Source organism: Lepus europaeus, chromosome 12, assembly GCF_033115175.1.
Source record: "Lepus europaeus isolate LE1 chromosome 12, mLepTim1.pri, whole genome shotgun sequence".
Lineage (NCBI taxonomy): Eukaryota > Metazoa > Chordata > Mammalia > Lagomorpha > Leporidae > Lepus > Lepus europaeus.
Genome location: NC_084838.1, coordinates 7338046 through 7365955, shown reverse-complemented (window position 1 = coordinate 7365955; position 27910 = coordinate 7338046). Strand labels below are relative to the sequence as shown.

The following is a 27910-nucleotide window of genomic DNA, read 5'->3' as shown; positions in this document are numbered from 1 at the left end:
GGCTGTTGCGGCTGCGACCGCTTGAACAGGCCTGGCGCCGGCGGCGGCGGGAGCTCCCTTGGGTCTGGGATGTGAGCGCGGGGCCCTTGGCAGGTACGGCGGCGTCGGGACAGCTGGCCGCGAGGGTGCGGGGAAGGGAAGCCGGCAGGGGGCTAAGGGCTGCTCGCAGGCCGGGGCGCGCGTTGCGGGCGCCCCCGGGCCCGTTCGGCGGAGCGGGATGCTGAAGCCGCTCGCGGGCGTCCGGGGTCCCCACGCTGCGGCCCGACCCCCGCGCTCTCCGGCCCTCCTGGCGCGCGGACCGCGACACCTGGGCCCCCGGGGCAGCCTCCCGTCCAAGGTCACCCCGCGGCGGCGGGGCTCGGCGGGCCGGAGCGCTTGGAGATCCCGCGCCCGTCCGCCCGCCGGCCTTTCGGGGCGCGGGGTGGGCGCGCCCCGGGCCCGCGGAGCCGAGACCGGGAAGCAGGCGGCGGCTGGTCTCGGCCGGTGTCCTCCCCTCGGTGGCTGTGTCACCTGTTGTCACCTGCGTCGCGCCTCGGCTTCCGTCAGTTTGCGCTTTCTGCCCCAGACCCCGAGTTTACTGCTGGCCGTCCCCTGTGCCTCCGGGTCCTGACCCGCGTCCGTGCCTGATCCCGCAGGACTCCGCAACTGTGCGCCCCTCTCTCCCTCCCTCCCTCCTCCCTCTCCCCCCCTCCCTCTCTCTCCCCCCTTTCCTCTCTCTCCCTCCCCCTCTCTCTCCCTCCCTCCCTCCCTCCCTCTCTCCCTCCTTCTCCCTCCCTCTTTCTCTCCCCCTCCCTCTCTTCTCTCTCTCCCTCCTCCCTCCCCCCTCTCTCCCTCCCTCCTTCCCTCCCTCTCCCTCTCTCTCCTTCCCTCTCTCTCCCTCCCTCCCTCTCTCCCCTTCCCTCTCTACTCTCTCTCCCCCACTCTCCCTCTCCCTCTCTCTCCCTTCCTCCCTCTCTCCCCCGCCCCCTCCCCCCTCCCTCTCTCTCTCTCTTTCTCTCTCCCCTCGTGTCTCTCTCTCTCTCTCCCTCCCTCCCTCCCTCCCTCCCTCTCCTTCTCCCTCTCCCTCTCCCTCCCTCTCTCCCCCCCCATTCTGTGTCTGTCTGAGCCGGGCGGGGCAGGCCTGCCCAGACCTCTGAGCCACGGAAGGTGACTCATGACCCCGTGGGGCTCCCCGCACGGGTGACATTCTCGGTGACTCGGCCTCCGGCTGGTCTGAAACCTGACAGGTGTCGCCCGGGCCGGGGCAGCCTGGTGGACCCTTGGCTTTTCTTGCCTGTGGGCTTTCGGGGCAGCACGGCTCTTGCCCGATGACCCAGGCCCGTCTCCAGGCTGCGTCTTCTCCTGGGGGCCCCCGGTGGAGCTGCGGGTGCCGGGTGCTCGAGACACCCCGCGCTGAGGGGGATGAGCGGGCGCGGGTGGAGACCCGGAGCGGAGTGCCTGGAGGAGGGCAGGTTCCCCGAGCCTCGGGGCGCAGGGGTTTCTGTAGTGATGACAGAGTTCTGGAAGCGGGTGGCGGTGGCGGTGGTGGTGCCTGGCGCCCGGAATTGGAGTCTGGGGAGGGTGGAGCTGTGTGTGGTGTGTGTTCGACACGGTCCGCTCAAGTGGGGCTTGAAGGGAGCCTGTCCCGCAGCCGGCGGGCCGTCCCTCGATGCCGGCCCTGCACAGTGTGGGCATGGCCCAGGCCCTCGGGAGAGCAGTGTGGTTGAGTTAGTTTGGTTAAATTGTGCTCGAGCGTCCTCCTCACACAGCAGATTCCTGCCCTGGCCCTCCCACTCCACCTGCCGTGGAGCCAGGAGGAATCTGCTTGCTAAGCGGAAATCGGAGAACGGTTTGACTTTTCACACGAAGACTCCTGGTACAGCCCTCCTGGTACAGCGCACAGGGCAGGTGCTGCTTCTCGTGTCTTCTGAGGGGAGCTGCGTCGTCTCTGCGTCTTTCTGGCTGTCGCTTGCCCCAGGGTAGCTGGTCAGACGCTCCTGCTCCTGCTGAGTGTCGTGCAGTGTAGAGTTCTGTGTCACCAGGAGGAGGGACCTGCCACTTAAGCTGGGGCATAATGCTTTCTTGTCGTGTAGACTTTCATTCTTACCAAAAACACTTCTGGACGTACGTAGACATTTAAAAATCAGTGCATGTTGCAGACCAGCTCATCTGTGAAAAGGGCAAAGATGAACGGCCGGCGTGTTCATCAGGCTTTTCACAGGCACGGCGCTCCTTGAGCCCTTGCAGTTCCGAGTTGTGGCCACGGTTCTTCCTCTGTGCCCCTGACAACAGGCGCGGCTCTCACAGGAGTGCTTTTTCCTTGTCAGGCAGTGACAACTTTTTTTTTTTTTTTTTTTTTTTGACAGGCAGAGTTAGTGAGAGAGAGAGAGAAAGGTCTTCCTTCTGTTGGTTCATCCCCCAAATGGCAGCTGCGGCCGGCACTGCGCCGATCCGAAGCCAGGTGCTTCCTCCTGGTCTCCCAAGTGGGTGCAGAGCCCAAGGACTTGGGCCACAGCAGAGAGCTGGACTGGAAGAGGAGCAACCGGGATAGAACCCGGGTGCCGGTTCTGCAGGCGGAGGATGAGCCTAGTGAGCTGCGGCGCCGGCCAGGCGGTGACAACTATGAACACTGCTATTCGGCAATTGCGTCCTGATTTCAGAAAGAAAATTTTTTTTGACAGGCAGAGTGGACAGTGAGAGAGAGACAGAGAGAAAGGTCTTCCTTTGCCGTTGGTTCACCCTCCAATGGCTGCCGCGGCCAGCACACCACGCCAATCCAAAGGCAGGAGCCAGGTGCTTCTCCTGGTCTCCCATGGGGTGCAGGGCCCAAGGACTTGGGCCATCCTCCACTGTACTTTCCGGGCCACAGCAGAGAGCTGGCCTGGAAGAGGAGCAACTGGGACAGAATCCGGTGCCCCGACCGGGACTAGAACCCGGGGTGCCGGCGCCGCAAGGTGGAGGATTAGCCTATTGAGCCATGGCGCCGGCCTGATTTCAGAAATTTTAAAGTGTATGTCTTTATGTCAGTTCAGTGTGTTCTATCTTCTTTTCTTTTCTTTTTTTGACAAGCAGAGAGCGAGGGCACCCATCCCCTGGTTCACTCAAACTCCCACAGTAGCTGGGGCTGGGCCAGGCCGCCTGAGAGCAGGAGCAGGGCTTCAGTTTGGGTCTCCCACAGGGTGCAGGCCCCAGTTCCTTGAGTCACTACCTGTGGCCTGCCAGGGCCTTGTTTTGGGCTGCTTATCCCGCGGCCTGCACACAGGGCGCAGCTGGGCGCTTCTCCTGGCTTTGCTGAAACGTAGGGGAAAGCTGACTGCTGGAGTGGGGCGGGGCAGCTCCTTCTCTTTGGACTCTGTGGCACGTTTCTCCTGGAAGTTTTAAATAAAACGTTCCGCTGTGGCTTAAAATTGAAGAGAGTTGTGATCCAGCTTCATAAAGTAGGTGGCTTGTTTGCTAAAACTCCTGAAGTAGGTTTTACTAAGTTTTACAAAGTTTTTTGTGTAAGGTGTTCCAGTTGGGAAGCACTTTTCAAAGGATATTTCATTCTGAGAATTTGTGTGCACATTGACCCCCTTGCTTCCCTAGTTTTAAAGAAGGTGCCCCCTTGGCCGGCGCCGTGGCTCAATAGGCTAATCCTCTGCCTTGCGGCGCCGGCACCCCGGGTTCTAGTCCCGGTCGGGGTGCCAGATTCTGTCCTGATTGCCCCTCTTCCAGGCCAGCTCTCTGCTATGACCCGGGAGTGCAATGGAGGATGGTCCAAGTGCTTGGGCCCTGCACCCCATGGGAGACCAGGAGAAGCACCTGGCTTCTGCCTTCGGATCAGCGCGGTGTGCTAGCCGCAGCACGCCAGCCATGGCGGCCATTGGAGGGTGAACCAACGGCAAAGGAAGACCTTTCTCTCTGTCTCTCTCACTATCCACTCTGCCTGTCAAAAAAAAAAAAAAAGAAGGTGCCCCATTAGTGACATGTTAATGTTCAGGGAAGTTGAGTGAGGAGCACAAGGGAACTCTGCACTGTCATTGCAACTTTTCTGTAGATCTAAAATTACTAAAAAAAAAAAAAAAAGTGTATTTAAATGAATGCAAAGGCAAAAGCTAAGGAGTTGCAAAAAAAATGAAAGTTGATGTCACCATGCACACCAGTCTTGGTTGTTTTCCTCTGTGCTGCTCACACACGAGTGTGGTGTCTGTTAGCGAGGCCCATGTCTATTAGCAAGGGTCGTGTCTATTAGCGAGGCCGTGTTCACAGTGAATGGCACCAGCATCTCTGACATTCCCAACGGGATTTTTTTTCCTTCCAGAAGTCAGTGTGATCTTCATTTGAAGCAAAGCTGAGAAATTAGTACCTCTTCCTAACTCTTTCGTCCTGCTTTTTGAAGGCCATGGCATAGGAACTTTAACCCAGGAATACAACTTTGCATTAGGTAAGCTTTAAGCTTGAGTTAACACGATCTGAAAAATTACTTAATGTAATTCCTTCTCTCTCAGCTAAAGTAATAGTTTGTCTTGGTCTTTAGTTGCTCTAGACCAGATTCTTTTACTTCCTACCTCTTTTCTAGAGAGAAAGTATTGCACATTTGCAGGCTGATAATCGCCATGCTTTCACTGAGTGAGCATTTAATTTCAGAGAAATAACAATTATTGTTTTCTAATTTAGAAAAATGATGTGAAATTGTGCTTCTATAAAAGACAAGATAGACCTTTTAATCTGAGCTTCAGTTTACTTCTCTTAAAATGAGTATGATGGTAACAGGAATGTTGCAAGACCCGGGTTTACATGATATGCTTTTTTTTGGGGGGGGCAGTTATTTATTTATTTATTTGAAAGGCAGAACTACAGAGGCAGAGAGAGACTTTGACTGGTTCACTTCCCAGGTGGCTGCAACAGCCAGAGTTGGGCCTGTCCAAAGCCAGGAGCCAGGAGCTTCTTCCAGGTCTCCCATGCAGGTGCAGGGACCCAAGGGCTTGGGCCATCTTCTACTGCTTTCCCAGGCCATAGCAGAGAACTGAATCAGAAGTGGAGCAGCCGGGACTTGAACCAGCACCCATATGGGATGCCAGCACTGCAGGTGGAGGCTTTTACCTGCTACAGTGCTTATTTGAGAGGGAGAGAGAGAGAGAGAGAGAGAGAGAGAGAGAGAGAGAGAGAGATGTCTTCCATCCACTGTTTTACCCTCCAAATGGCCGCAGTGGCCAGGGCTGGACCAGACCAAAGCTAGGAGCTTCATCCAGGTCTCTCACATGGGTGCAGGGGCTCAAGCATTTGGGCCATGTTCTGCTGCCTTCCCACACATATCAGCAGGGAGCTGGATTGGAAGAGGAGCAGCCAGGACTTGACCCAGCACCCATATGGGATGCCTGCGTTGCAGGCAGTGGCTTTAGCTACTCTGCCACAGTGCTGGCCCCAAGTGATGTGCTTTGTGCACTGTAAAAGCATCTGACTCAGGGCCAGCGCTGCGGCTCACTAGGCTAATCCTCCGCCTGCAGCGCCGGCACACCGGGTTCTTGTCCCGGTTGCCCCTCTTCCAGGCCAGCTCTCTGCTGTGGCCCGGGAAGGCAGTGGAGGATGGCCCAAGTGCTTGGGCCTTGCACCCCATGGGAGACCAGGAGAAGCACCTGGCTCCTGCCTTTGGATCAGCACAGCGCGCTGGCCACGGCGGTCATTGGAGGGTGAACCAACGACAAAAGGAAGACCTTTCTCTCTCTCTCTCTCTCTCTCTCTCTCTCTCTCACTGTCCACTCTGCCTGTCAAAAAAAAAAAAAAAGCATCTGACTCAGGTAAAGAATGTTGGTAGGCGGCCGGCGCCGCAGCTCATTAGGCTAATCCTCCACCTTGCGGCGCCGGCACACTGGGTTCTAGTCCCGGTCGGGGCACCAATCCTGTCCCGGTTGCCCCTCTTGCAGGCCAGCTCTGTGGCCAGGGAGTGCAGTGGAGGATGGCCCAAGTGCTTGGGCCCTGCACCCGCATGGGAGACCAGGAGAAGCACCTGGCTCCTGCCATCGGATCAGCGTGGTGTGCTGGCCACAGCACACCAGCCGTGGCGGCCATTGGAGGGTGAACCAACGGCAAAAGGAAGACCTTTCTCTCTCTCTCTCTCACTGTCCACTCTGCCTGTCAAAAATAAAAAAAATTAAAAAAAAAAAAAAGAATGTTGGTAGGCAGGGGGTATTGGTATTTTTGTATATTTGTGCTGGAACATTTTCTGTGTCTAAGTGTGTTATCTACAGTAAACATGCTGATTACCATATCTGCTGATTGAAGAATTCTCTAGAAGGCTTCGGGACCAGCAGTTAATGAGTTTGCTTCTCGGGTACATTGTTGTCATCTGTGTTTTCAGGATGTTTAAACCATGATTAAATGGTGTATAAAACTCGACATGCAGTTCCTCATTAAAAAACAAATAGTGGGGCCCACATTCTGGCACAGTGGGTTAAGCTGCCGCAGGCAATGCTGGCACCCCATATGAGTGCTGGTTTGAGTCCTGACTGCTCCATTTCCAATCCAGTTCCCTGCTCAGATGCCTGAGAAAGTAGTGGACAGGTGGCCTGAGTGTCTGGGCCCCTGCTCCCACACAGGAGACCCGGAGGAAGCTCTTGGTTTCAGCCTGGCACAGCCCTGCCTGTTGCTGCCATCTGGGGTGTGAACCAGTGGATGGAAGATACTTGTCCTCCCCTACCCGCCCATATCTCTGCCTTTCAAATAAAGAAACGTTAAATTAATTAGTCAATTAATAGAGGCTATCATTAAACTCATCGGAGTTGGAAGGGATCTTGGAGATCATCTAATTCAGGGGGTCCTCAGTGTGCTGCCCTTTGTCTTCTGCTTTTGAAAGACCAGAAGGCTGGCGCTGTGGCTTAACAGGTTAATCCTCCGCCTTGCGGCGCCGGCACAACAGGTTCTAGTCCCGGTTGGGGTGCCAGATTCTGTCCCAGTTGCTCCTCTTCCTGTCCAGCTCTCTGCTGTGGCCCGGGAAGGCAGTGGAGGATGGCCCAAGTGCTTGGGCCCTGCACCCGCATGGGAGACCAGGATAGGCACCTGGCTCCTGGCTTCGGATCAGCGCGGTGCGCCAGCCGCAGCGGCCATTGGAGGGTGAACCAATGGCAAAAGGAAGACCTTTCTCTCTGTCTCTCTCTCTCACTGTCCACTCTGCCTGTCCAAAAAAAAAAAAAAAAAAAGATTTTATTTATTTATTTGAGAGGTAGAGATAGAGAGAGGAAGGGATGGAGAGAAAGATCTTCCATCTACTGGTTTACTCCCCAGATGGCCGCAACAGTTGGAGCTGAGCTGATACTAAGCCAGGAACCTCCTCTGTATCTCCCATGCGAGTGCAGGGGCCCAAGGACTTGGTCCATCTTCTACTGCTTTGCCAGGCCATAGCAGGGAGCTGGATGGGAAGTGGAGCAGCCGGGACTTGAACTGGCACCCATACAGGATGCCGGCACTATAGGCAGTGGCTTTACGTGCTATGCCACAGCACTGGCCCCATTGTTTTTTGGTTTTTGTTTTAAACATTTATTTATTTATTTGAAAGGCAGAGTTTTACAGAGAGAGAGAGATTTCCTCTATCCGCTGATTCACTTTCCAGAGTTAGGTTGGTCCAGAGCCAGGAGCCAGGAGCTTCCTCTAGGCCATCCTCTGCTGCCCTCCTAGGTACATTGGCAGGGAACCAGATCAGAAGTGGAGCAGCTAGGACCCAAATCACATGGGATGCTGGTGTCACAGGCAGCAGTTTTACCCACTGTGCCATAATGCCAGCCCCCTGATCTATTTTTTTTTTAAAGATTTATTTATTTATTTATTTGAAAGACAGAGTTACAGAGAGAGGTAGAAACAGAGAGAGGTCTTCATCCGCTGGTTCACTCCCCAGATGGCTGCAACAGCCAGAGCTGCGCTGATTCGGAGCCAGGAGCTTCTTCCAGGTCTCCCACGTGGGTGCAGGGGCCCAGGAACTTGAGCCATCTTCTACTGCTTTCCCAGGCCATAACAGAGAGCTGGATCAGAAGAGGAGCAGCCGGGACTAGAACCGGCACCCATATGTGATGTGCACTTCAGGCCAGGGCTTTAACCTGCTGTGCCACAGCACTGCCCCCCCCCCCCCGATCCTTTTTTTTTTTTTTTTTTTGACAGAGTTAGAGAGAGAAAGGTCTTCCTTCCGTTGGTTCACTCCCACAAATGGCCGCCACGGCTGGAGCTACATCATGCTGATCCGAAGCCAGGAGCCAGGTGCTTCCTCCTGGTCTCCCATGTGGGTGCAGGGACCCAAGCACGGGCCACAGCAGAGAGCTGGACTGGAAGAGGAGCAACCGGGACTAGAACCTGGCGCCCATATGGGATGCCGGCGCCACCGCTCCCCCATCTATTTTTAAAATTGCTTTATGGAGGGGCCTGTAGTGCCAGCATCCCCTATGTGTACTGGTTTGAGTCCCGGCTGCTCCACTTCTGATCCAGCTCTCTGCTATGGCCTGGGAAAGCAATAGAAGATGGCCCAAGTTCTTGGGCCCCACACCCACATGGGAGACCCGGAAGAAGCTCCTGGCTTCCGATCAGCACAGCTCTAGCTGTTGTGGCCATCTGGGGAGTGAAACAGTGGATGGAAGACCTCTCCTTCTCTGTATGCCTCTTTGTAACTCTGCCTTTCAAATACATAAATAAATCTTAAAAAAAAAAAAAAGTTTTTTTGGGGGAAAAAGCCATTGTAATCCATAAGCTGTACTTTGGAAATTTATATTTATTAAATAAAAGTTAAAAAAAAGTTTTATGGAGACATTCATAAGCAATTAAAAAGGTTTTGTGTAATATAATCACATTTGTGTGCCCATCACATCTAAAATTAGAAACTGTAGGAGCTGGCATTTTGGCACAGCAAGTTAAGCCACCACCCATGGTGCCCTGATGTCCTGCATGAGTACTAGTTTGAGTCCTGGTTGTTCCACTTCCAATCCAGCTCCCTGATAATGCACCTGGGAAAGGTGGAAGATGGAACAAGTACTGGGCCCCTGCCACCCATGTGGGAGACCCAGGTGGAGTTCCTGGCTTCTGACTTTAGCTTGGTCCAGCCCAGGCCATTGTGGCTATTTGAGAGTAAAGCAATAAAGCAGCAGATGGAAAAATCAATCAATCAGTCAATCAGTTCTCTCTCCCTTCCCCCCAACCCCTGCATCACTCCACTCTCCAAATAAATACATTAATAAATCTTTTTTTTTTTTTTTTTTGACAGGCAGAGTGGACAGTGAGAGAGAGACAGAGAGAAAGGTCTTCCTTTTGCCGTTGGTTCACCCTCCAATGGCCACCGCAGTAGCGCGCTGCGGCCGGCGCACCACGCTGTTCCGATGGCAGGAGCCAGGTGCTTCTCCTGGTCTCCCATGCGGGTGCAGGGCCCAAGGACCTGGGCCATCCTCCACTGCACTCCCTGGCCACAGCAGAGAGCTGGCCTGGAAGAGGGGCAACCAGGACAGAATCCGGTGCCCCGACCGGGACTAGAACCCGGTGTGCCGGCGCCGCAAGACGGAGGATTAGCCTAGTGAGCCGCGGCGCCGGCTTAATAAATCTTTTTTAAAAGCATGAAATAAAATGAGAATGAGAACCCCTAGTGAAACCAGTTAGCAGTCACGCTCCCATTTGCTCTGCCCGCAGCCTGCCAGCCCCAGCCTGCTTTCAGTCTCTGTCGGTTTGCCCCTTGTGGACATTTCATTTACGTGAGCTGTGTCTTGCTTCTGTGATTAGCATAGTGTTTTCAAAGGCCAGCCGTGTTGTCACATCTACCAGTACTTCATTCTTTACTTTTTAATCACCAAACGATGTTCCACTGTGTGGATACACCACATTTGTTTATCCAGCGATGGGTTGTTTCCAGGTGCTGGCCTTTTACAGATAACGCTGTTAGGAACGTTCGTTTACAGGCGTTTGTGTGAACATGTGTTTCATCTTGACTGTATGCTTAGGAGTAGAATTGCTGGGTTACTTGGTAATTCTGCTCAACTTTGAGGAACTGACAAGCTGTTTCCACCATGGCTAGGCCATTTACATGCCAGCCAGCGCTGGTTCAGGGTTCTAGTCCCTGCCCTTCTTCCGTAACACTTGTCATTGTTTTATCTCTCATGACCTCCTATTGGGTGAGAATAGGCATCCCATAATTTTGATCTGCTTTTCCCTAGTGAGAATGATATTGAGCATTTTTCACCTGCTGATTGGTTATCTTTGGAGAAATGTCTGTTCAAATCCTTTGTCCATTTTTAAACTGGGTTGTTTGTCTTTTTATTAGATTGTGAGTTCTTTCTACATTCTGAACATGAGTCACTCATTAATTCTATGGTCTGTTCCTATGGCATCATTTATACTTCGTACCTCGGCCTCTTTGCCGTCAGTTCTCGCAGTCCCGTCACTTTCTGTTTTCCGTGCCTGCTGTCCTTATCTAAGGCTAGACTGGTCGCTGCAGTCTTGCAGTTCACCTCTGCTTCAGACTTTTCCCCGCCAGGATCTGTTAGCAGTTTAGCCTTCCTGAACCCAGACCCCCCAGATGCCACGGAGACCTTTGCAGAGCTGTTCAAGCTCAGCCTGCGGCCGGCGCCACAGCTCACTAGGCTAATCCTCCGCCTGCTGCGCCGGCACCCCAGGTTCTAGTCCCGGTCAAGGCGCATTGTGAATTTGTCAGTTAACAATAAACTGTCATCCTATTTGATGCTTTTAACATTGAATTATAATTTGATGATAATATTGTGTTGCTTCACATTTTATAAGACTTATTTATTTGAAAGACAGAGTGACAGAGATAGAGACAGAATCTTGCATTTGCTGTTTCATTCCCCAAATAGCTGGAGCTGGGCCAGGTCAAAGCCAGGAGTCTGGAACTCCATTTGGGTTTCCCACATGGGTGGCAAGGGCCCAAGTATGTGGTCCATCTTCCATTGCTTTCCTGCATTAGCAGGGAGCTGGGTTGGAAGCCAAGCAGCTGGAACTCCAACCTGTACTCCCCTATGGATGCTGGCATCACAGGTGGCAGCTTAACCTGCCATACCAGCCCCATGCTTCACTTAGTTTTGTTTTCATATCCCTGTTCTTTTTTGTTTGCTTGTTTTTAAAGATTTATTTATTTACTTGAAAGCCAGAGCTACAGAGACAGACAGAGAGAGATCTTCATCTTCTGGTTGACTTCCCAAATGGCTGCAACAGCCAGGGCCAGGCCAGGCCAAAGCCAGGAGCCAGGAACTCTGTCCAGGTCTCCCACATGACCGGCAGGGATCCGGGCCCTTGGACCATCTTCTGCCTTCCCAGGGCGTTAGCAGGAAGCTGGTTTGGAAGCAGAACAGCCAGGACTTGAACTGGTACTCCAGTATGGAATACCAGTGTCACAAGTGGCAGCTTAACCCACAGTGCCACAACATCAGCCCCCATTTTAACCATTTTTGAGTGTACAGTTCAGTGGTATTAGTTACATTAATGTTGCACAATCAACACTACTATTTCCAAAATTTTTTCATCACTCCAAACAGAAACTCTAGCCTGTAAGCAATAATTCCCCGTTCTCCAGCTTCCTGAGCCCCCGTTAACCTCTGGTCTTACTCTCTGTGTTTATGAATTTGCCTACCTAGATAGTTCACATAGTGGAGGACCATGTTTGTCCTCCACATTAGGCTTATTTCAGTTAGTGTCATGTTGTCAGTGTCCGTCTGTTACAGCTTGTATCAGAACCTCCTCCTTTCTTACAACTGTGTTCTGTTGTGTGGGTCTAGCACATTTTGGTTATCTGTTCATCTGATGAACACTTGATTTGTTTCCACCTCTTGGCAGTTTAGTGGATAATGCTGCCATGGCCATTTGCACATAGGGCATTTGTTTGAGTCTCTGCTGTTTGGGCTACACATCCAGGAGTAAAGTTGTGGGGTCACTTTTTGAAGAACCACTAAGTTCTTTTTCAAAGTAGCTACGCCGGGGCCAACGCTGTTGTGCAGTGGGTTAATGCCCTGGCCTGAAGCGCCAGCATCCCATATGAGCGCTGATTCAAGACCCAGCTGCTTCACTTCCAATCCAGCTCTCTGCTATGGCCTGGGAAAGCAGCAGAAGATGGCCCAAGTCCTTGGGCCCCTTGCACCCGCATGGGAGACCTGGAAGAAACTCCTGGTCAGATCGGCGCAGCTCCAGCTGTTGCAGCCAACTTATGTCTTAGTAAGCATTTGCTATTTTCCACTTGTTTTTGTTTTTTATTATAGCCAACCTAGTGGTTGTGAAGTGATATCTCATTTGTGGCTTTGATGGCTAATAATGTCGAGCATCTTTTCATGGACCCCTGGACCATTCATGTGTCTTTGGAGAAATGTCTGTTCATAGTCTTAGACTATTTTTAAATTAGCTTTTGTTGTTGAGCTGTAGGAGTTCTTTATATAGACTGGACCCTTATTGTATATATGAGTTACAAATATATTCAGTTCTGTGGGTTGTCTGTTCACTCTTGTTAGTGTCCTCTGATGCATAAAAACTTTTGGTTTTAAGTCAGTCTATCTTTTCTTTTGTTGCCTCGGTTTTTGGTGATGTGTTTAAGAAACTACAATCAAAGCCAAGGTCTTGCTGATTTGCCCCTGTGTTATCTCTTACCCTTGCATTTAGATCTTTGATCGATTTTAAGTTTTGCCTATGGAAGAATCTAGCTTTATTCTTTTGCATGTGAATATTCACCTTCCCCAACACTATTCAAAAGAGTGATCTTTCCCTCATTGGCCTTAGCACCCTCATTGAAACTTGGTTAATCATGGATGTTGGAGTTTATTTCTGGGCGCTCAGTTCTGTTCCACTGGTTCACTGCTAGTGAACTAGCAGATGGAAGACTCCTCCCTCCCTCCCTCCCTCCCTCCCTCCCTCTCTCTCTCTCTCTCTATACATATATGTGTGTGTATATATATATTTATATTTATATAAAACTCTAACTTTCAAATAAATAAATAAATCTTTAAAAGAAAAAAAAAAAAAAGACCTGGCTTTTCCAGCTCCCTGCTAATGTGCCAGATAAAGCAGTGGAAAATGGCCCAAGTCTTGGCCCCTAGACCCATGTGGGAGACATGGAGGAAGCCAGTCCTGGCCATTGTGGCCATCTGGAGAGTGAGCCAGTGGATGGAAGACTTCTCTGTCTCTGCCTCTCCCTCTCTATATCTCCACCTGATAAATAAATAAATAAGGGGCCGACTCTGTGGCATAGCAGACTAAGGCGCCAGTTCTAGTCCTGGCTCCCTGCTAATGCACCTGTGATAGCCATGGAAGATGGCCCAAATCTTCGGGCCTCTGCACCCTCGCAGGAGATCCAAAGAAGATCCTGGCTTTGGCCTGGCCCAGCCCCAGTCATTGTGGCCATTTGGAGAGTAAACAGCAGTGGAAGATCATCTATGTAACTCTGCCTTTGAAATAAATCTTTAAGTAAATGAATCTTTAAAAAAAAAAAAAGTTAACAGTTGATTTTTGTGTAGTTTGTGGTGGAGTCTTAAAGGTATACAGCTGTGTAATCTGTAAACATACAGTTTTGCTTCTTTCTTTCCAATTTACATGCCTTCTGTTTCTTGCTTAATTGATCTGGCAAAAGCTTCCAATACTGCGTTGACAAAAAGGGTGATCTTTGCCTCGTTCCATATCTTAGAGGAAAAGACCCCGTTCTCCCCCACTGAGCATGATGTTTTCATGGATTTTTCATATAAGGCTTTTACTATGTTTAACTCATGGAAGTGTGTTGAAGTTTATCGATGTTTTGCTGCATCACTTGAGACGGTCGTGTTGGGGGAGGGTCTCAGCCGTTCTGATAACGTGGTTTGGCGTGCTAATTGATTGGCGCGTCCGTCCTTCCAGTCGGGGCTCGCTTGGTCATGGTGCGTACTCAGTTATGCTGCGGAGTCTGCTTGGTGTGCTGCTGGTGTTTGCACTGAAGACCATACGTGGGGGTATTGGCCTAGAGTTCTCTTGTTGGGTATTTGTTTGGCTTTGGATTCAGGGAACAGCTGGGTTCATAGAGTTAAGCAGTAATCCTTCCTCTTGGATTTTTTGGAAAAGTTTGAGAAGGGTTAGTAACAGTTCTTTAAATGTCTGGTAAAATTACCAGTGAAACTGTCAGGTTCAGGGCTTTTTCTAAGAGGTTTTTGATTATATGATTCAGTCTCCTTACTAGCCCTGGGTTCATTCAGATTTTCTGTTTCTCGGAATCTGTGTTGGTAGGATTTGCCCGTTTCATGAAGGTTAGTTTGCTGGCTTATGGTGGCTTGTAGCAATCTCCGGTAATCCTTTTTATTACTGCAAGTCAGTAGGAATATCTCTTATTTGATAATTTTAATATTTAGAATTTTCTGATTTTTTTGTGATATTTATTTATGTGAATGGCAGAGTTCAGAGAGAGTTAGAGATCTTCCATCTGCTAGTTCACTGCCAATGAGCCAGGCCAAATCTAGGATCCTGGAACTCTATCTGGGTCTCCCACATGGGTAGCAGGGGCCCGAGTACTTAGGTCATCATCTGCTGCTTTCCTAGGCACATTAGGAGGGAGCTGGATCGGAAGTGGAGCAGCCGGGACTCGAACCGGTGCACATATGGGAGCTGAGGCTGAGGCTTAACCTGCTGCCTTATGGTGCTGGCCCCTTATTTTTTCTTTATCAATCTGGTTAAAGGGTCTTCAACTTTGGTTAAAAAAAGAGAGAGACTTGCACATTGACTGATTTTTCCCTATTTTTCTATTCCTTGCCTCTCTGTTCTAGTCTTTATTATTTGTTCCTTTTGGTAGTATTTGGGTTAGTTTGTCCTGCTCCTGTGTCATAGATACACAGTTTTATTTCTTCTTAATGTAAATGTTACAGCTATAAATTTTGCTGGGTCCCACAGCTTTGGTGTTCATTTTAAATTGCCTCAAGGTATTTTCTAATTTCCCGCCTGATTTCTCTTTGATACATTGATTGTTTAAGAGTATGATTTAGGGGCTGGTGCTGTGGCGTGGCAGGTGGGGCCGTCTGCAGTACCGGCATCCCGTATGGGCACCAGTTCGAGACCTGGCTGCTCCACTTCTGATCCAGTCTCTACTGTGGCCTGGGACAGCAGTGGAAGATGGCTCAAGTCCTTGGGCACCTGCGCCCACTTGGGAGACCCGGAGGAAGCTCCCGGCTCCTGGCTCCTGGCTTCGGATCAGCGCATCTCTGGCTGTTACGGCCATTTGGGGAGTGAACCAGCAGATGGAAGACCTCTCTCTCTCTCTTTCTCTGCCTCTCCTCTCTCTGTGTAACTTCAACTTTCAAATAAATAAATAGATCCTTAAAAGGGGGGAGGGGGAGGGACGGGGAGAGGATGGTTTAGGGGCCAGTGCTGTGACATAGCGGATAAAGCTGTTGCCTGCAGTGCTGGCATCCCTTATGGGCACTGGTTTGCGTCCTGGCTGCTCCACTTCTGATCCAGCTCTCTGCTATGGCCTGGGAAAAGTAGTAGATTATGGTATAAGTACTTGGGCCCCTGCACCCACCCGGGAGACCCACAAGCTCCTGCTTCCTGGCTTCAGATCGGCCCAGCTCCTGAGTGGAATCAATGGATGGAAGACCTCTCTCTCTCCTACAACTCCGCCTTTCAAATAAATAAATAAATCTTTTTTAAAAATATGGTTTAATTTCTACATATTTGCCAATTTTTCAGTTTTCAATGTTTTAATTTCTAGTTTCATTATTAGAAAAAAAATTTTGTATTATATTAGTCTTTTTACTATATTAAGACTTGTTTTGCAGCCTGACATAGCAGCTCAATATTATATCAAACTTTTTCGCACCAAAATAAGTTTATCTTTAAAAAAAATTTATTTATTTATTTGAAAGGTTCAGTGACAGAGAGAGATCTTCATCTGCTGGTTGACTCCTCAAGTGGCTGCAACAGCCAGGCCTGGGCCAGGCTGAAGCCAGGTGCCAGGAGCTCCATGCTGGGTTCCCATGTGGGTAGCAGGAGCTCAAGTAGTTGGGTCAGCTGTGACTCAAACCTGAACTGATAGGAGATGCCAGCGTTGCAAATGGCAGCTTCACCTGCCGCCGTGCCACAGTGCAGGCCCCTGTAGATAAGCTGTCCCACTGCCTTCTGGGCCCCGTGGTTTCTGAAGAGAATGTAGCTGTTTATTTTATTGAGGGTCCCTTTTATGTGACTGATAGCATCTCGCTTGCTCCTTTTAAGAGTCTCTCCGTGCTTGGTGTTCTACGGTTTGACTACAACGTCTTAGTGCGGGACTCCTTGACTTTATCCTGCATGGAGTTTGTTGAGCTGCTTGGATGTGTAAATTGCTGTCTTTTATCAAATTTTGGAAGTTTTTGACCATTTTTTCTTCAAATACTCATTCTGCCTCTTTCTGTCTCTACTTTCAGAATTCAAAATGGTGTCCCACAGCTACCTCAGGTTGTGTTGATTCTTTGTCTGGCTCAGATTGGTTAACTTGAATACTCTTGGGTTTTTTTTTTGTTTTTTTTTTTCTTTTTAAGGTTTTGTTTATTTATTTGAGAGGTAGAGTTACAGACAGTGAGAGGGAGAGACAGAGAGGTCTTCCATCTTCGTGTTCACTCCCCAAATGGCCGCAACGGCTGGAGCTGTGCCAATCCGAAGCCAGGAGCCAGGAGCTTCCTCCAGGTCTCCCACGTGGGTACAGGGGTCCAAGGACTTGGGCCATCTTCTGCTGCTTTCCCAGGCTACAGCAGAGAGCTGGATCAGAAGAGGAGCAGCCGGAACTGGAACCAGCACCCATATGGGATGCCGGCGCCACAGGCGGAGGATTAACCCACTGAGCCACAGTGCCGGCTCCCTGGACACTCCTGTTTTTTAGTTTGCTGAATATTGTCTTGCTGAGATGTGCCATTGGATCTCTCTTGAGGATTTTTATTTCAGCTTGTATTAGCTTCTGCAGCCACCGTAATGACACAGGTCAGGTGTCTCAAACAATGGAAATTATTTTCTCCCAAGCTGTCCTCGGTTTGGTTTCTCCTGTGCGTGTCTGCTCCCCAGGTCCCCACACAGACTTCCGTTTGCCGAGTGCACCCCTGGTTTCTCTGTATGTTCACATTTCCCCTTGCTGTAAGGACACTGCAGTCCTCCTGTGCAGGGCTCACGGAGAGCCTTATCTGAACCGAGAGCATCTTTACAGGCTCCTTCCTAATACGGCCAAACGGAGGTGCTGAGCTGGAGGCTTCCACCTCTAGGGCACAGGGACGTGGATCAGCCCGTAACAGCCACCACACTGTACTGCTCAGCTCCAGCGTTTGGTTCCATTTTTCTGTTTTCTATCTCTTTATCGGCTTTGTTCTCCTAATTTCCTTTAGTTCTTTATCCATGGTTTTCTTGAGCTCTTTGGGCACATATGAGACAGTTGATTTAACATCTGTGACTCGTGATTCCGATGTCGGAGTTTCCTCAGGGACAGTTTCTAATTCTTCTTCCCTGTGAACGTGCCATATGTTCTTTCTTCTGGGTATACTCTGTAGTTTTCTGGTGAGAACTGGGCGTGTTGAGTGTGGCTTTGCGGTAACTTTGGAATCGGATTCCCCCTCCTGGGGACTGCTCTGGTTACTTGTTTCGGCTGCAGTTGTCGGGTGACTTTCGTGCAATGTGTGGAGTCACTGAGGTTTCTGTTCCGAAGTGCTTGCGACAGATGTGCTGACACATTTCCTTAAATGTCTGCATCTGTCTGTGTTAGCTGTGTATCTTCTCAAATTGCTGTGTGGGTCTCCCAGGCTGGCCCGAGTGCACAACCCCAAATGTTTGGAGGCCCAGGGCTTGTGCATGGCGTGCTCTCCTGAGGCCAGCGGTCTCCACTCATCGAGCCCTCGCTTGGTTGCTGTGAGTGATCCAAGTTCTGAAATAGACTGATCCTTTTTCCAGCTTTCTGGTTGTGTTGGGAGGGATCAGCCCCAACAGCTTCACTACCTCACCATTTTCATTTATTTTTGTAGAACGATATTGAAATGCTTATTCTCAGTCATTTGAGAATTACTTTACGTGGATAACATAGGTTATTCAGTTAGCAGGGTTAGAAAAGCATGCTGGGACCAGTGCTGTGGCGTAGAAGTCAAGTCTCTTTCTGCAGTGCTGGCATCCCCTATGGGCACCGGTTCCAGTCCCAGCTCCTCTACTTCCAGTCCAGCTCCCTGCTGATGCACTTGAGAAAGCAGCAGAAGATGGCCCAGGTGCTGGGCCCCTGCTCCCACATGGGAGACCTGGAAGAAGCTCCTGGCTTTGGCCTGGCATAGCCCCTGCCATTGCGGCCATTTGGGAAGTGAACCAGTGGATGGAAGAGCTCTTTCTGTCTTCCTCTCTCTCCTCTCTCTGCATTTCTGCCTTTCAAATAAATAAATAAATCTTAAAAAAAAAAAAAAAAAAAAAAGAAAAGCATGCTAGCCATTTTGGAGAGGAAAGGACTGGGCTCCAGGCTTCCTCCTTATGCCTAAATTAACTCCAGGTATTAAAGGGTTTAAGTGTTTTTAAAAAATAATACGGGGGGGGGGGGGGGGAAGGGGTGGCAGCGCCATAGCATAGCGGGTAAAACTGCATCCCACTGGGGCACTGATTTGAGTTTCAGCCGCTCCACTTCTAATCCAGCTCTCTGCTGTGGCTTGGGAAAGCAACGGAGGATGGCCCAAGTCCTTGGGCCCCTGCACCCATGTGGGAAGCCTGGAAGAAGCTACAGATCCGCCCAGCGCTGGCCATTGTGGCCATTTGGGGAGTGAACCAGCAGATGGAACCACTCCTTCTGCCTCTGCCTCTCCTAACTCTGCCTTTCAAATAAATAAATACATCTTTAACACCCATAAAATGATACTAGGAAAAAAACCCTAAATAATTATTTTATTGTTATTTAAATAATTTTGCAGTTCGGGAATGCCTTTCTGTATCTACCGCAAAACCCTGGAGCCACAAAAGCACAGGATGGCTCTTTTCTGTGTTTCAGTGTGGAAAGACATTCTGTAAAGTGGCTCCCTGAAAATTCCAAGGTAACGTTGACTTCCAGGGTTTACAAAGGAAACTTACACATGAGTGAGATCGCCGGTTTATTTAAGCAAAATGTATGACTGGTGATTCATAGAAAAATACAAATGGTCAGTAAAAGTGAGTAGAGTATGGATCTGATTCCTAGTTAAGGCAATGCAGATCAAATAGCAGTGAGTCCTAGGTTACTCACTTCGGAGATCTGCAGACTTTGTTTTTGTCTTGTTTAACAGTGCCCGGTGGTGGTGAGGGCTTGGGGCAGTCACTGTCCTTTGCTGTTGGTGAGGCCAGCTTTCAGGAAGGGGGTTGTAATATTGATCAGAGTATCAGCTGCACAGCCCTGGGACCGGCAGTCTCACTTCTAGAAATCACCCTGCAGTGTCTCCAGAGCTGTGCAGGGACGCATTGCAGCATTGATGTAATTTCTAACACCCGGACTACTGAAATTCTGTCAGAAGATAACCACTTAAATTATGAGACAGTCATGTGCCAGGAAGCTGTGTGGCCATTAAACAGATGAGTTAGCTCTTTTGCACTGTTGTGGGAAGACCTCCAAGACATATTAAGTGACAAAAGCTAAGTGCAGAGTAAAAATGTAGGGCATGAACCTATTTGGGTAGGGATTTGTAAAGCATATATGATTTATTCTGACACATGTACAGAGAAGTTCCTAGAAGTACATAGTGTGTTAATGGTGGTTTCCTTTGGGGGAGGCCAGGAATAAATGAAGTATTTAAAATATCTTTCTGTATTTTTTTTTAGACTTGCCTGTATCTTTCTTCTCCCCTTTTCAGATAGTTAAAACCAAAATTTTACAGTGGGATGATCTAGCAGAGAATATGCTCACAGATACAGTTTTCAAAATTTTTATACCACAGCTTTTCCTTGTGAAATTACAAATACCTAAATGTTTATTTCATAATCAAGTTTTATTTTAAATTTGTTATGAAATGTTTTAAGATGTGTAAAACTATAATACATAATTCTAAAAATGCTTTTAAAAATTGATAGTAACTAGGATTTTAACATCTTTTTAGATGCAGAGTGATATAATAGGAAAAATAGCACAGGCTTTGGAGGCATAGATATGGACTCACATCTCCACTTACTGAAAAGTAGCATTTTACTTTGGGAGAGTTACTTAAAATACCTTGGGGAGGGCGATGTGGTGCTGTGTACCAGTATCTCATATCATAGTGCCTGGTCTGAGTTCTGGTTACCCCGTGCTTCTGATCCAGCTTCCTGTTTAATGTGCCTGGGAGGCAGCACATAATGGCCCACATTCTTGGGTCCCTGCCACCCACTTGTGAGGCCCAGATGGAGTTCTGGGCCCTGGCTGTTGGGGCATTTCAGTAGTGAACCAGAGGATGGAAGATACCTCTCTATCACACTGCCTTGGAAATCAATTAAAAAAAAAAAAAAAAGCTGAGCTTAATAATATTGACTGACTCTTTTGCAGAGTAATTATAAAAATTAAGTTTGTAAAAAAAGGAAAGTTTTTTTTTTTTGCTTTTTTTTTTTTTTTTTTTTTTTTTGGACAGGCAGAGTGGATATAGAGAGAGAGACAGAGAGACAGAGAGAAAGGTCTTCCTTTGCCGTTGGTTCACCCTCCAATGGCCGCTGCGGCCAGCGCATCGTGCTGATCCGAAGCCAGGAGCCAGGTGCCTATCCTGGTCTCCCATGTGGGTGCAGGGCCCAAGCACTTGGGCCATCCTCCACTGCACACCCGGGCCATAGCAGAGAGCTGGCCTGGAAGAGAGGCAACCGGGATAGAATCCGGTGCCCCAACCGGGACTAGAACCCAGTGTGCCGGCGCCGCAAGGCAGAGGATTAGCCTGTTAAGCCACAGTGCCGGCCAAAAAGGAAAGTTTATAATCTGTCTCTCCTTACCCCTCAAAGATGATTTTCAGTCTTTGGGTTGTCTGATTCTTGTATCAAATTTAGGGAGTTTGTTATTAAGCAATGTTTGGTTATAGTAGTAGAACAAGGTGACTAATAAAGTTGATAAATCATTTGGGTGTTTTTTGTTAGCTTTCATTTGCTGTAAGATTGTGGGCATGGGCAGGATCTCCAACAGAGCTTTACTTAAGTGCTGTTGTTCCACACAGACGTGTTTACAGTAACAACACGGGTAGCCCCTTACTCTGTTATAGATTCATTTTCTGATGAGTAGCAAGAACAATATTTACTGTCCTTTTTGGTCTATAACTCTAAGCAGTTTGGAGACCACCAAATAGATAGAATCTCTTGCCTTACTTTTCTTTTTCTTTTAAGATTATTTATTTATTTGAAAGAGTTACAGAGAGAGGGAGAGACAGATCTTCCATCCACTGGTTTACTCCCCAAATGGCCTCAAGGGCTGGACTGGTCCAGGCTGAAGGCAGGAGCCTAGAACTCCATGGGGGTCTCTCACATGGGTGCCGGGGCCCGAGCACTTGGACCCTCTTCCGCTGCTTTCCCAAGCGCACTAGCAGGGAGCTGGATCAGAAGTAGAGCGACTGGAACTCGAAGCGGCGCTCGTATTGGATGCCAGGTATTGCGGGCGTCTCAACCTGCTGGGCTGCACGCTGGCCCCACTTTGTAGTTCTGTTTCATGTCACCGGAGGTTCCTGAGGACTGATACACTGGCACTGTGCCCTTTGGTGCTAAAAACCAAAGCCAGAATCATCCTGGCCCTGCCCATCACTCCTCACTGGGTGCTGGCCCGGCAGTCCATTCCTGCCCAGAGCGTTTGCAGATGCTTCCCTTCCGCCCACGGTTCTGCTCTCTCCTTCACCACAGCTCGGCAGATGGTTGGATCTGAGGCTTGAAGATTCTCTGGTCTTGATAGGTATCATGTTGGTTTTGACTCGAATGTTTACTTTGTCTTACTTAGGGATAAAGTGATAGTTGTGGACTCTGTTCTCTCACCACAGAAACGGGCACAGTTGGAGTGAACACCGTGAAGGGGCGTGGGTGACTCCCTCTTTGATGCTCACCCTTGGGAGCCTTCCTCTGGGATCGAGTCTGCCGCCCACTAGTGCCCAGAGGCAGGGGGACTTCATGGGACTTTGGAACTTAGTTGTCTTAATGATGGAGAAGGGGATAGAATCATTTTCTCTTTGGGCTGGAATGAGTATTGATTTTTGTTTCTCTTTTAGCACCAGACAAGATTTGTGATGAAATGGAGCCTGGAACAAACTCTTTTCGAGTAGAATTTCCTGATTTTTCCAGCACCATTCTGCAAAAACTGAATCAGCAGCGCCAGCAGGGACAGCTATGTGACGTCTCCATTGTTGTCCAAGGCCACATTTTTCGAGCACACAAAGCCGTTCTTGCTGCCAGCTCCCCCTACTTTTGTGACCAGGTACTCCTGAAGAACAGCAGGAGGATTGTTCTACCTGATGTGATGAACCCAAGAGTGTTCGAGAACATTCTCCTGTCCAGTTACACAGGACGCCTGGTGATGCCTGCTCCGGAAATCGTTAGTTACTTGACAGCGGCCAGCTTCCTCCAGATGTGGCACGTGGTGGACAAGTGCACTGAGGTTTTAGAGGGAAACCCTACGGTCCTGTGCCAGAAGCTAAACCATGGCAGCGACCACCAGTCGCCAAGCAGCAGCAGTTACAATGGCCTGGTGGAGAGCTTTGAGCTGGGCTCTGGAGCCCACCCTGACTTCCCCAAAGCCCAGGAACTGAGGGATGGTGAGAACGAAGAGGAGAGCACCAAAGACGAGCTGTCGTCCCAGCTCACCGAGCACGAGTACCTGCCCAGCAACTCCTCCACCGAGCACGACCGGCTGAGCACCGAAATGGCGAGCCAGGACGGGGAGGAGGGGGCCAGCGACAGCGCCGAGTTCCACTACACCCGGCCCATGTACAGCAAGCCCAGCATAATGGCGCACAAACGCTGGATCCACGTGAAGCCCGAGCGCCTGGAGCAGGCGTGTGAGGGCATGGACGTGCACGCCGCCTACGATGAGCACCAGGTCACCGAGTCCATCAACACCATGCAGACCGAGCACTCGGTGCAGCCCTCGGGGGTGGAGGAGGACTTCCACATCGGCGAGAAGAAGGTGGAAGCCGAGTTCGACGAGCAGGCCGACGAGAGCAATTACGATGAGCAGGTGGATTTCTACGGCTCTTCCATGGAGGAGTTTTCTGGAGAGAGGTCAGAGGGGAGTCTGATGGCGCACAGACAGGAGGCTGCCCTAGCAGCAGGCTACAGTGAGAACATCGAAATGGTGGCAGGGATCAAAGAAGAGGCTTCCCACTTAGGGTTCTCGGCCACCGACAAGCTGTATCCCTGTCAGTGTGGCAAGAGTTTCACTCACAAGAGTCAGCGAGACCGGCACATGAGCATGCACCTCGGCCTGCGGCCGTACGGCTGCGGCGTCTGTGGCAAGAAGTTCAAGATGAAGCACCATCTCGTGGGCCACATGAAGATCCACACGGGCATCAAGCCCTACGAGTGTAACATCTGTGCAAAGAGGTTCATGTGGAGGGACAGTTTCCACAGGCACGTGACTTCTTGTACCAAGTCCTACGAAGCTGCCAAGGCTGAGCAGCACACGACTGAGGCGAACTAAAAATAGGGGCTGGCCTTGAGTGGCGGGCACAGAAATAGACTATGGTAATTAATGCAAATCTGGGCACAGATGATGCGTGCTACTTGCTATTATGAGAGACGCGTAAAAAAAAGAGGAAGATATTTCTGAAAGACCAGCTCTAAGTAGGCCAATTAAAAAATCTAATTCCTCAAATGTATCTTCTAGTCCTGGCCTGGATTGGGTGATGGGGGTGAGTTGCCCCTCCGCCCCGGTGGCAGGGCCGCTGAGGGAGGCAGGTGGCTCGGTGATGGACACACCTGCCCTCGCACTGCGCCCGCCCGCCAGTTGCGCTTCAGGTGGCAGCAGTTTTTGATCACTCATTATTACAAGGTCGAGTTGAAATTTTGTTTTGCTCTTACAATAGATCCTTAGGTAATGTGGATTTGTTTTGGTAGCTGCTTCCCTGAATGAAATGCTACGTACGTAAAGCTGCCGATAATGCGATTCCTAGAGTGAGAAGTTAATTAACAGAGCTCTTATCTGGATTTACTCTTTGTGGAAGGATATCTAACTGAAACTCTGGAGATGTTACGAAGGTGACATTCTAAGTATGGAACAAGCGATTCATGGTACAAGCTTCCGTTTTCATGTGATGCCACTGTCACAACGTTTTCTCAGACTCTTGGTAAGGCAGAGTTTGGATTTGAGTCCTAACATGGAGTTTGAACTGTTGTACCTAACTAATTCTTCAGGGTGCCAGAGATAGGTTTTGCTAATTGGTTTGCTGTCCCAGATCCTGTTTCATTGTAGCATCCACGCAGTGGGATCTGCTCTGGCTAGCCGGTGGCCAGCCTGCTGTGGCTCTGACCATGGTACCGTTGGCTGCTCCAGCCATTGCTCTGGCTTAGATTGTGGTGCTTCCGGTGGGGGGAGCCAGAGTCGCAGGTGAGTTACCTGTGAGCTGCAGGAGGTAACGGAGCGCCACGGTGACACTCCTTCAGAGAGTGGCTGAGAAGCAGGATCTCCCGCGTGGGAGGTCGCACTTGAGGGGGGGAAATCTGCCCAAGAAGAGTCTTGAAAAATACACTGGTGGGGGATCCTCTTTTTGAGGGTGCACTGAGCTAATGCTGCCTGCTCTCTGTGAGTGCTGGAATGTGTTTGAAAAGGGGAAAGAAGGAGTCCTAATTTAGCAGAGTTGTCTACAGATCCATGCTCCCAAGTGACAGATAAAGCTGCATAAATTTACACGTCCACACAGCTATACCTACCCAGAACGCAAGAAAAGCAGCTATTCCGAGCGCTCTCTGGCGCTGGGTCAGATGTTTTAGGCTAAAAAGGAGGCGTACGTTCAGAGTGCTTAACGCTGTGGATCGTACCTGAGGTTGGTGCCCGCGTAGGACAGGGTGCTACTGTGATGCCATCTTTCCCATACACTTTCTGGTCTCGTGTTTCTAAGTAGAAACTGCTTTTTCCTCAAAATAACTTTCCTTGGACTTGGGGTGAAAATTTTGTTTTAGAAGTTTGGCCTTGCTCTAATAGACATTGCTGGCAATGGCCTTTGACCTTCAAGCTCCTAACTGGATGGGGAAAGAAAAAATACTTATTTACCAATTAATTCTTGTAATCAAGACTACAAAACAGGGATTTATTCACTAACACTGTATCATTCTCGATATATAAAAGCACTTTGTATTTAAAACTTTATTATAAATATATATATATTGTTTTTTTAACCTAGAAACTAGACATTACCTCTTGGTTGTTTGCCACATTAAAATCATCTTCTCTTAGTGTTAAGACCTCACCAGTCAGCAGTCCTTTCTCCGTGTAGCCGACAGGTGTGTAGAGGTGACTGTCCCATCAGGCCATGGGGACAGATGTGAGGAGAACGTCCTGTGTTAACTCCCACCCATTTCAGTACGAAGGCCAGAAAGCCATTTTGTACTGCCAGGAGCTCACGCCCTCTCCGCGGGTGCGAAGCCGTCTGTCTGTCTGAAGGTTTGGGGTGCTGTTCCCCATTGGGTGTGGCTGCAGATGAGCAGGGGGCTGTTTTGGGAGAAGAGTCTGAGAGGTCAAGCGAATCCCTAGGAAGTCAGGGTCCTGCGGTCTTGCCGACTCAGCGTGGCACCTGCTCTGAGTTGGGGTGGAGGCGTTTTTGTTCCGCCAGGCGGCAGTTGGGGAGCAGGCAGTTGTGCTGGGCCTATGTAATGTGTTGTGAAGGGAGGAGCATCTTTGAGATGCTGTGTCTACATCCGCTGCTAACCATAGAGTGTAATGGAAGTGAGCTCCTCCCGTCTGCTGGCTGGGGCTGGCAGGGTGGGCAGCTGTGCCCTGTGGAGAAGGTTGGTATCTGGAACGCTGGCCGTGTTCAGAGAAGCCAGAGGAAGGGTTCCCGTAGTGTGCACGTGAAGAGAGAATTTCTACAGTCCCTGCTTTTTGGAGGTCACAGTGCATCGCTACCATGTGAGTCTGTGCCCCGGCCTCGGCACAGCACGGCCGTAGGAACTCACTCCCAGCGAGCAGTAGCTGTGGGGACACGTTCCCGTCTTTCAGGGATCTTCTCTGGCCTCCAGCCCCAGTGGGCAAGGGCTTCGTGATACCACCAGTGGCTGTTACTATCTGTCCTTAATTTTAAATCCTCGTGTTACTGTAACGTACCTGACGCATAGGCTAACCGCGGCAGGACTGTGTTAACTAGAGTCTTCAAGAAGGCCTCCACCATTCTAGTGAGCGTTTGCTGAGCTGAACCCACCCCAGGTGGGCTTCTGGCTTTTTGGGAAAGCTGCTTCCCTCAGTGGCTCCGTACACCGGAGCAGGAGCAGCAAAGCCAGGCCTTCCCAGAGTCAGGAGCCCTGGGAGGGGAGGGGGGGTGGAGAGGTGTCCCCGGGCAAGGGCTCTTATGGGGCAGGAATGCCTGCAGCCAAGCAGCAGCCTCCTCCTTGCTCCAGTGCGGTGACTAACTTAACTTCGTTCAGTGAAACCAGGGTTGGTTTGGTTTTTTTCTTTGCTATTTACATATTTAAAGGTACAGGTTTCTTATTTCAAATCTCTACTGATAGTGCCCTATGGGAAGATGCTGGAACACATTTTGCAAATGTGACCTTTTTTGTTTGTTTTTAATTTTGCTTGAAGCCTGTGTCATGTCAGTTGCTGCTGCCTTCTTTCCTTTTTTGAGGTTCCCAATGTTTCTCCCAGAAAATTTATTTATGTAAGTCAGGTGACTCTTAGGCCACAAAACCATTTGATGATAAACAGATTGTCCTTAGGTGCATATCTCATTGATACTTTGTGAACTGTTATGCCTGTGTTACAAAAGTTGAATAGTTTTGTCTTTCTCTATTGCTGTCTTCAGTGTACAGCATGGTTTTACTTAATTGAGTGTTACTGTTTAATATTTTCTTCTTATAGAAGAGACCATGCCCTTTTGTATGACATGTTTTAATAAATGTTACCTGTCAATTTTGCAAACGTTTTGTTTTTCACTGCGTAGATGACCACATGTCTTGTTTTCATTCTAACTTCCGCCACCCTAGAAGAAAGTTGTATTGTGGCCTTTGGATAAGTCTGCCAAGTAGTCTGATCACACGGGCAATGAGTGATCATTAACTGTGCCAGGAATTCATGATTGTTATCTCACTTTAAACACACACACACACACACACACGCCTTGGCAAGACGGTATCCAGGTGTGCTGGGGACTGCTGCTCCCAGGCCCCTCCTCGCCCTGCCCGCTCCCCTCTCCCCTCTCCCCATCCCCCCTTGCTGGTCAGGTGCCACCAGGGACACTGGGAGGAGCTTGCCTGGTGAGAGAATTTGGGGAATTCACCGCCCTGGCCCCTCCTGCTGGGTGGGGGTTGGCTATGCTCCTTCCCGGCCACTTCTGGGGTTTGGTAACCACACGTTCCCTGTTCCCTGTTCCCTGTGTCCCGTGTCTGTTTCCTGCCGGGAGACCCTGGCTGGTCTAAAGGGTCCTCACTTCCCAGATGAGCTGCTGAGATGCCGAGAAGGTGGGTGTGTTAGCACAGGTGCGGGACTGCAGGCCGGAGCCAGGCCTCAGGCTCGGCCCCTGGCAGCTGCCACAGTAGCCTTTTCCCTGCTCAGGGTGGCGCCGCCCTCTGCAGGTGGGGCTCTGGTTGGCCTCACACTGCCCTCCCCGGAACCCCAACCCTGCAGGAGCCACTGCCGTGGGCACCGAGGGCCCCACAGGTTTCCTAACAGCAGCTCATTACCAGAGACACCGCTTGTTTTAGAGCACACCGAGCCATCTTCCCACGCAAACCTTCTGCTCCCACTGTTTGTTGTGAGGTTTTGCCCGTCCCCGTTGCTGGTTTCGAGGCCAACTCTAGACTGCCTGTGCCAGCTTTCTCTGAGCGGGGAAGAAGGCGCCCAGACGAACCCTTTCTCCATGGACTGTGTCCATCTTGTGCAAGGGCAAGCTGCCCAGCC

The 27910-nt window shown here is 50.0% G+C and overlaps 1 protein-coding gene across 2 annotated transcripts; it reads left to right on the top strand.

Annotated features, from left to right (window-relative positions):
- Positions 1-26913, top strand: ZBTB43 (zinc finger and BTB domain containing 43). Of its 2 annotated transcripts, XM_062207525.1 has the most exons (3): positions 5-93; positions 4280-4402; positions 22077-26913. In XM_062207525.1, the coding sequence occupies exon 3, from the start codon at positions 22100-22102 to the stop codon at positions 23501-23503; it is 1404 nt and encodes a 467-aa protein (XP_062063509.1). In that variant the 5' UTR covers positions 5-93; positions 4280-4402; positions 22077-22099; the 3' UTR covers positions 23504-26913. The 2 variants fall into 2 exon arrangements, with proteins under 2 accessions (XP_062063510.1, XP_062063509.1); XM_062207526.1 differs by lacking the exon at positions 4280-4402 and having other exon boundaries at positions 1-93.
- Positions 26914-27910: the final 997 nt, after the last annotated feature.

Excerpts from the sequence above, each read along its gene's own strand:
- ZBTB43 (XM_062207526.1), top strand. The coding sequence starts at position 22,100 with ATGGAGCCTGGAACAAACTCTTTTCGAGTAGAATTTCCTGATTTTTCC.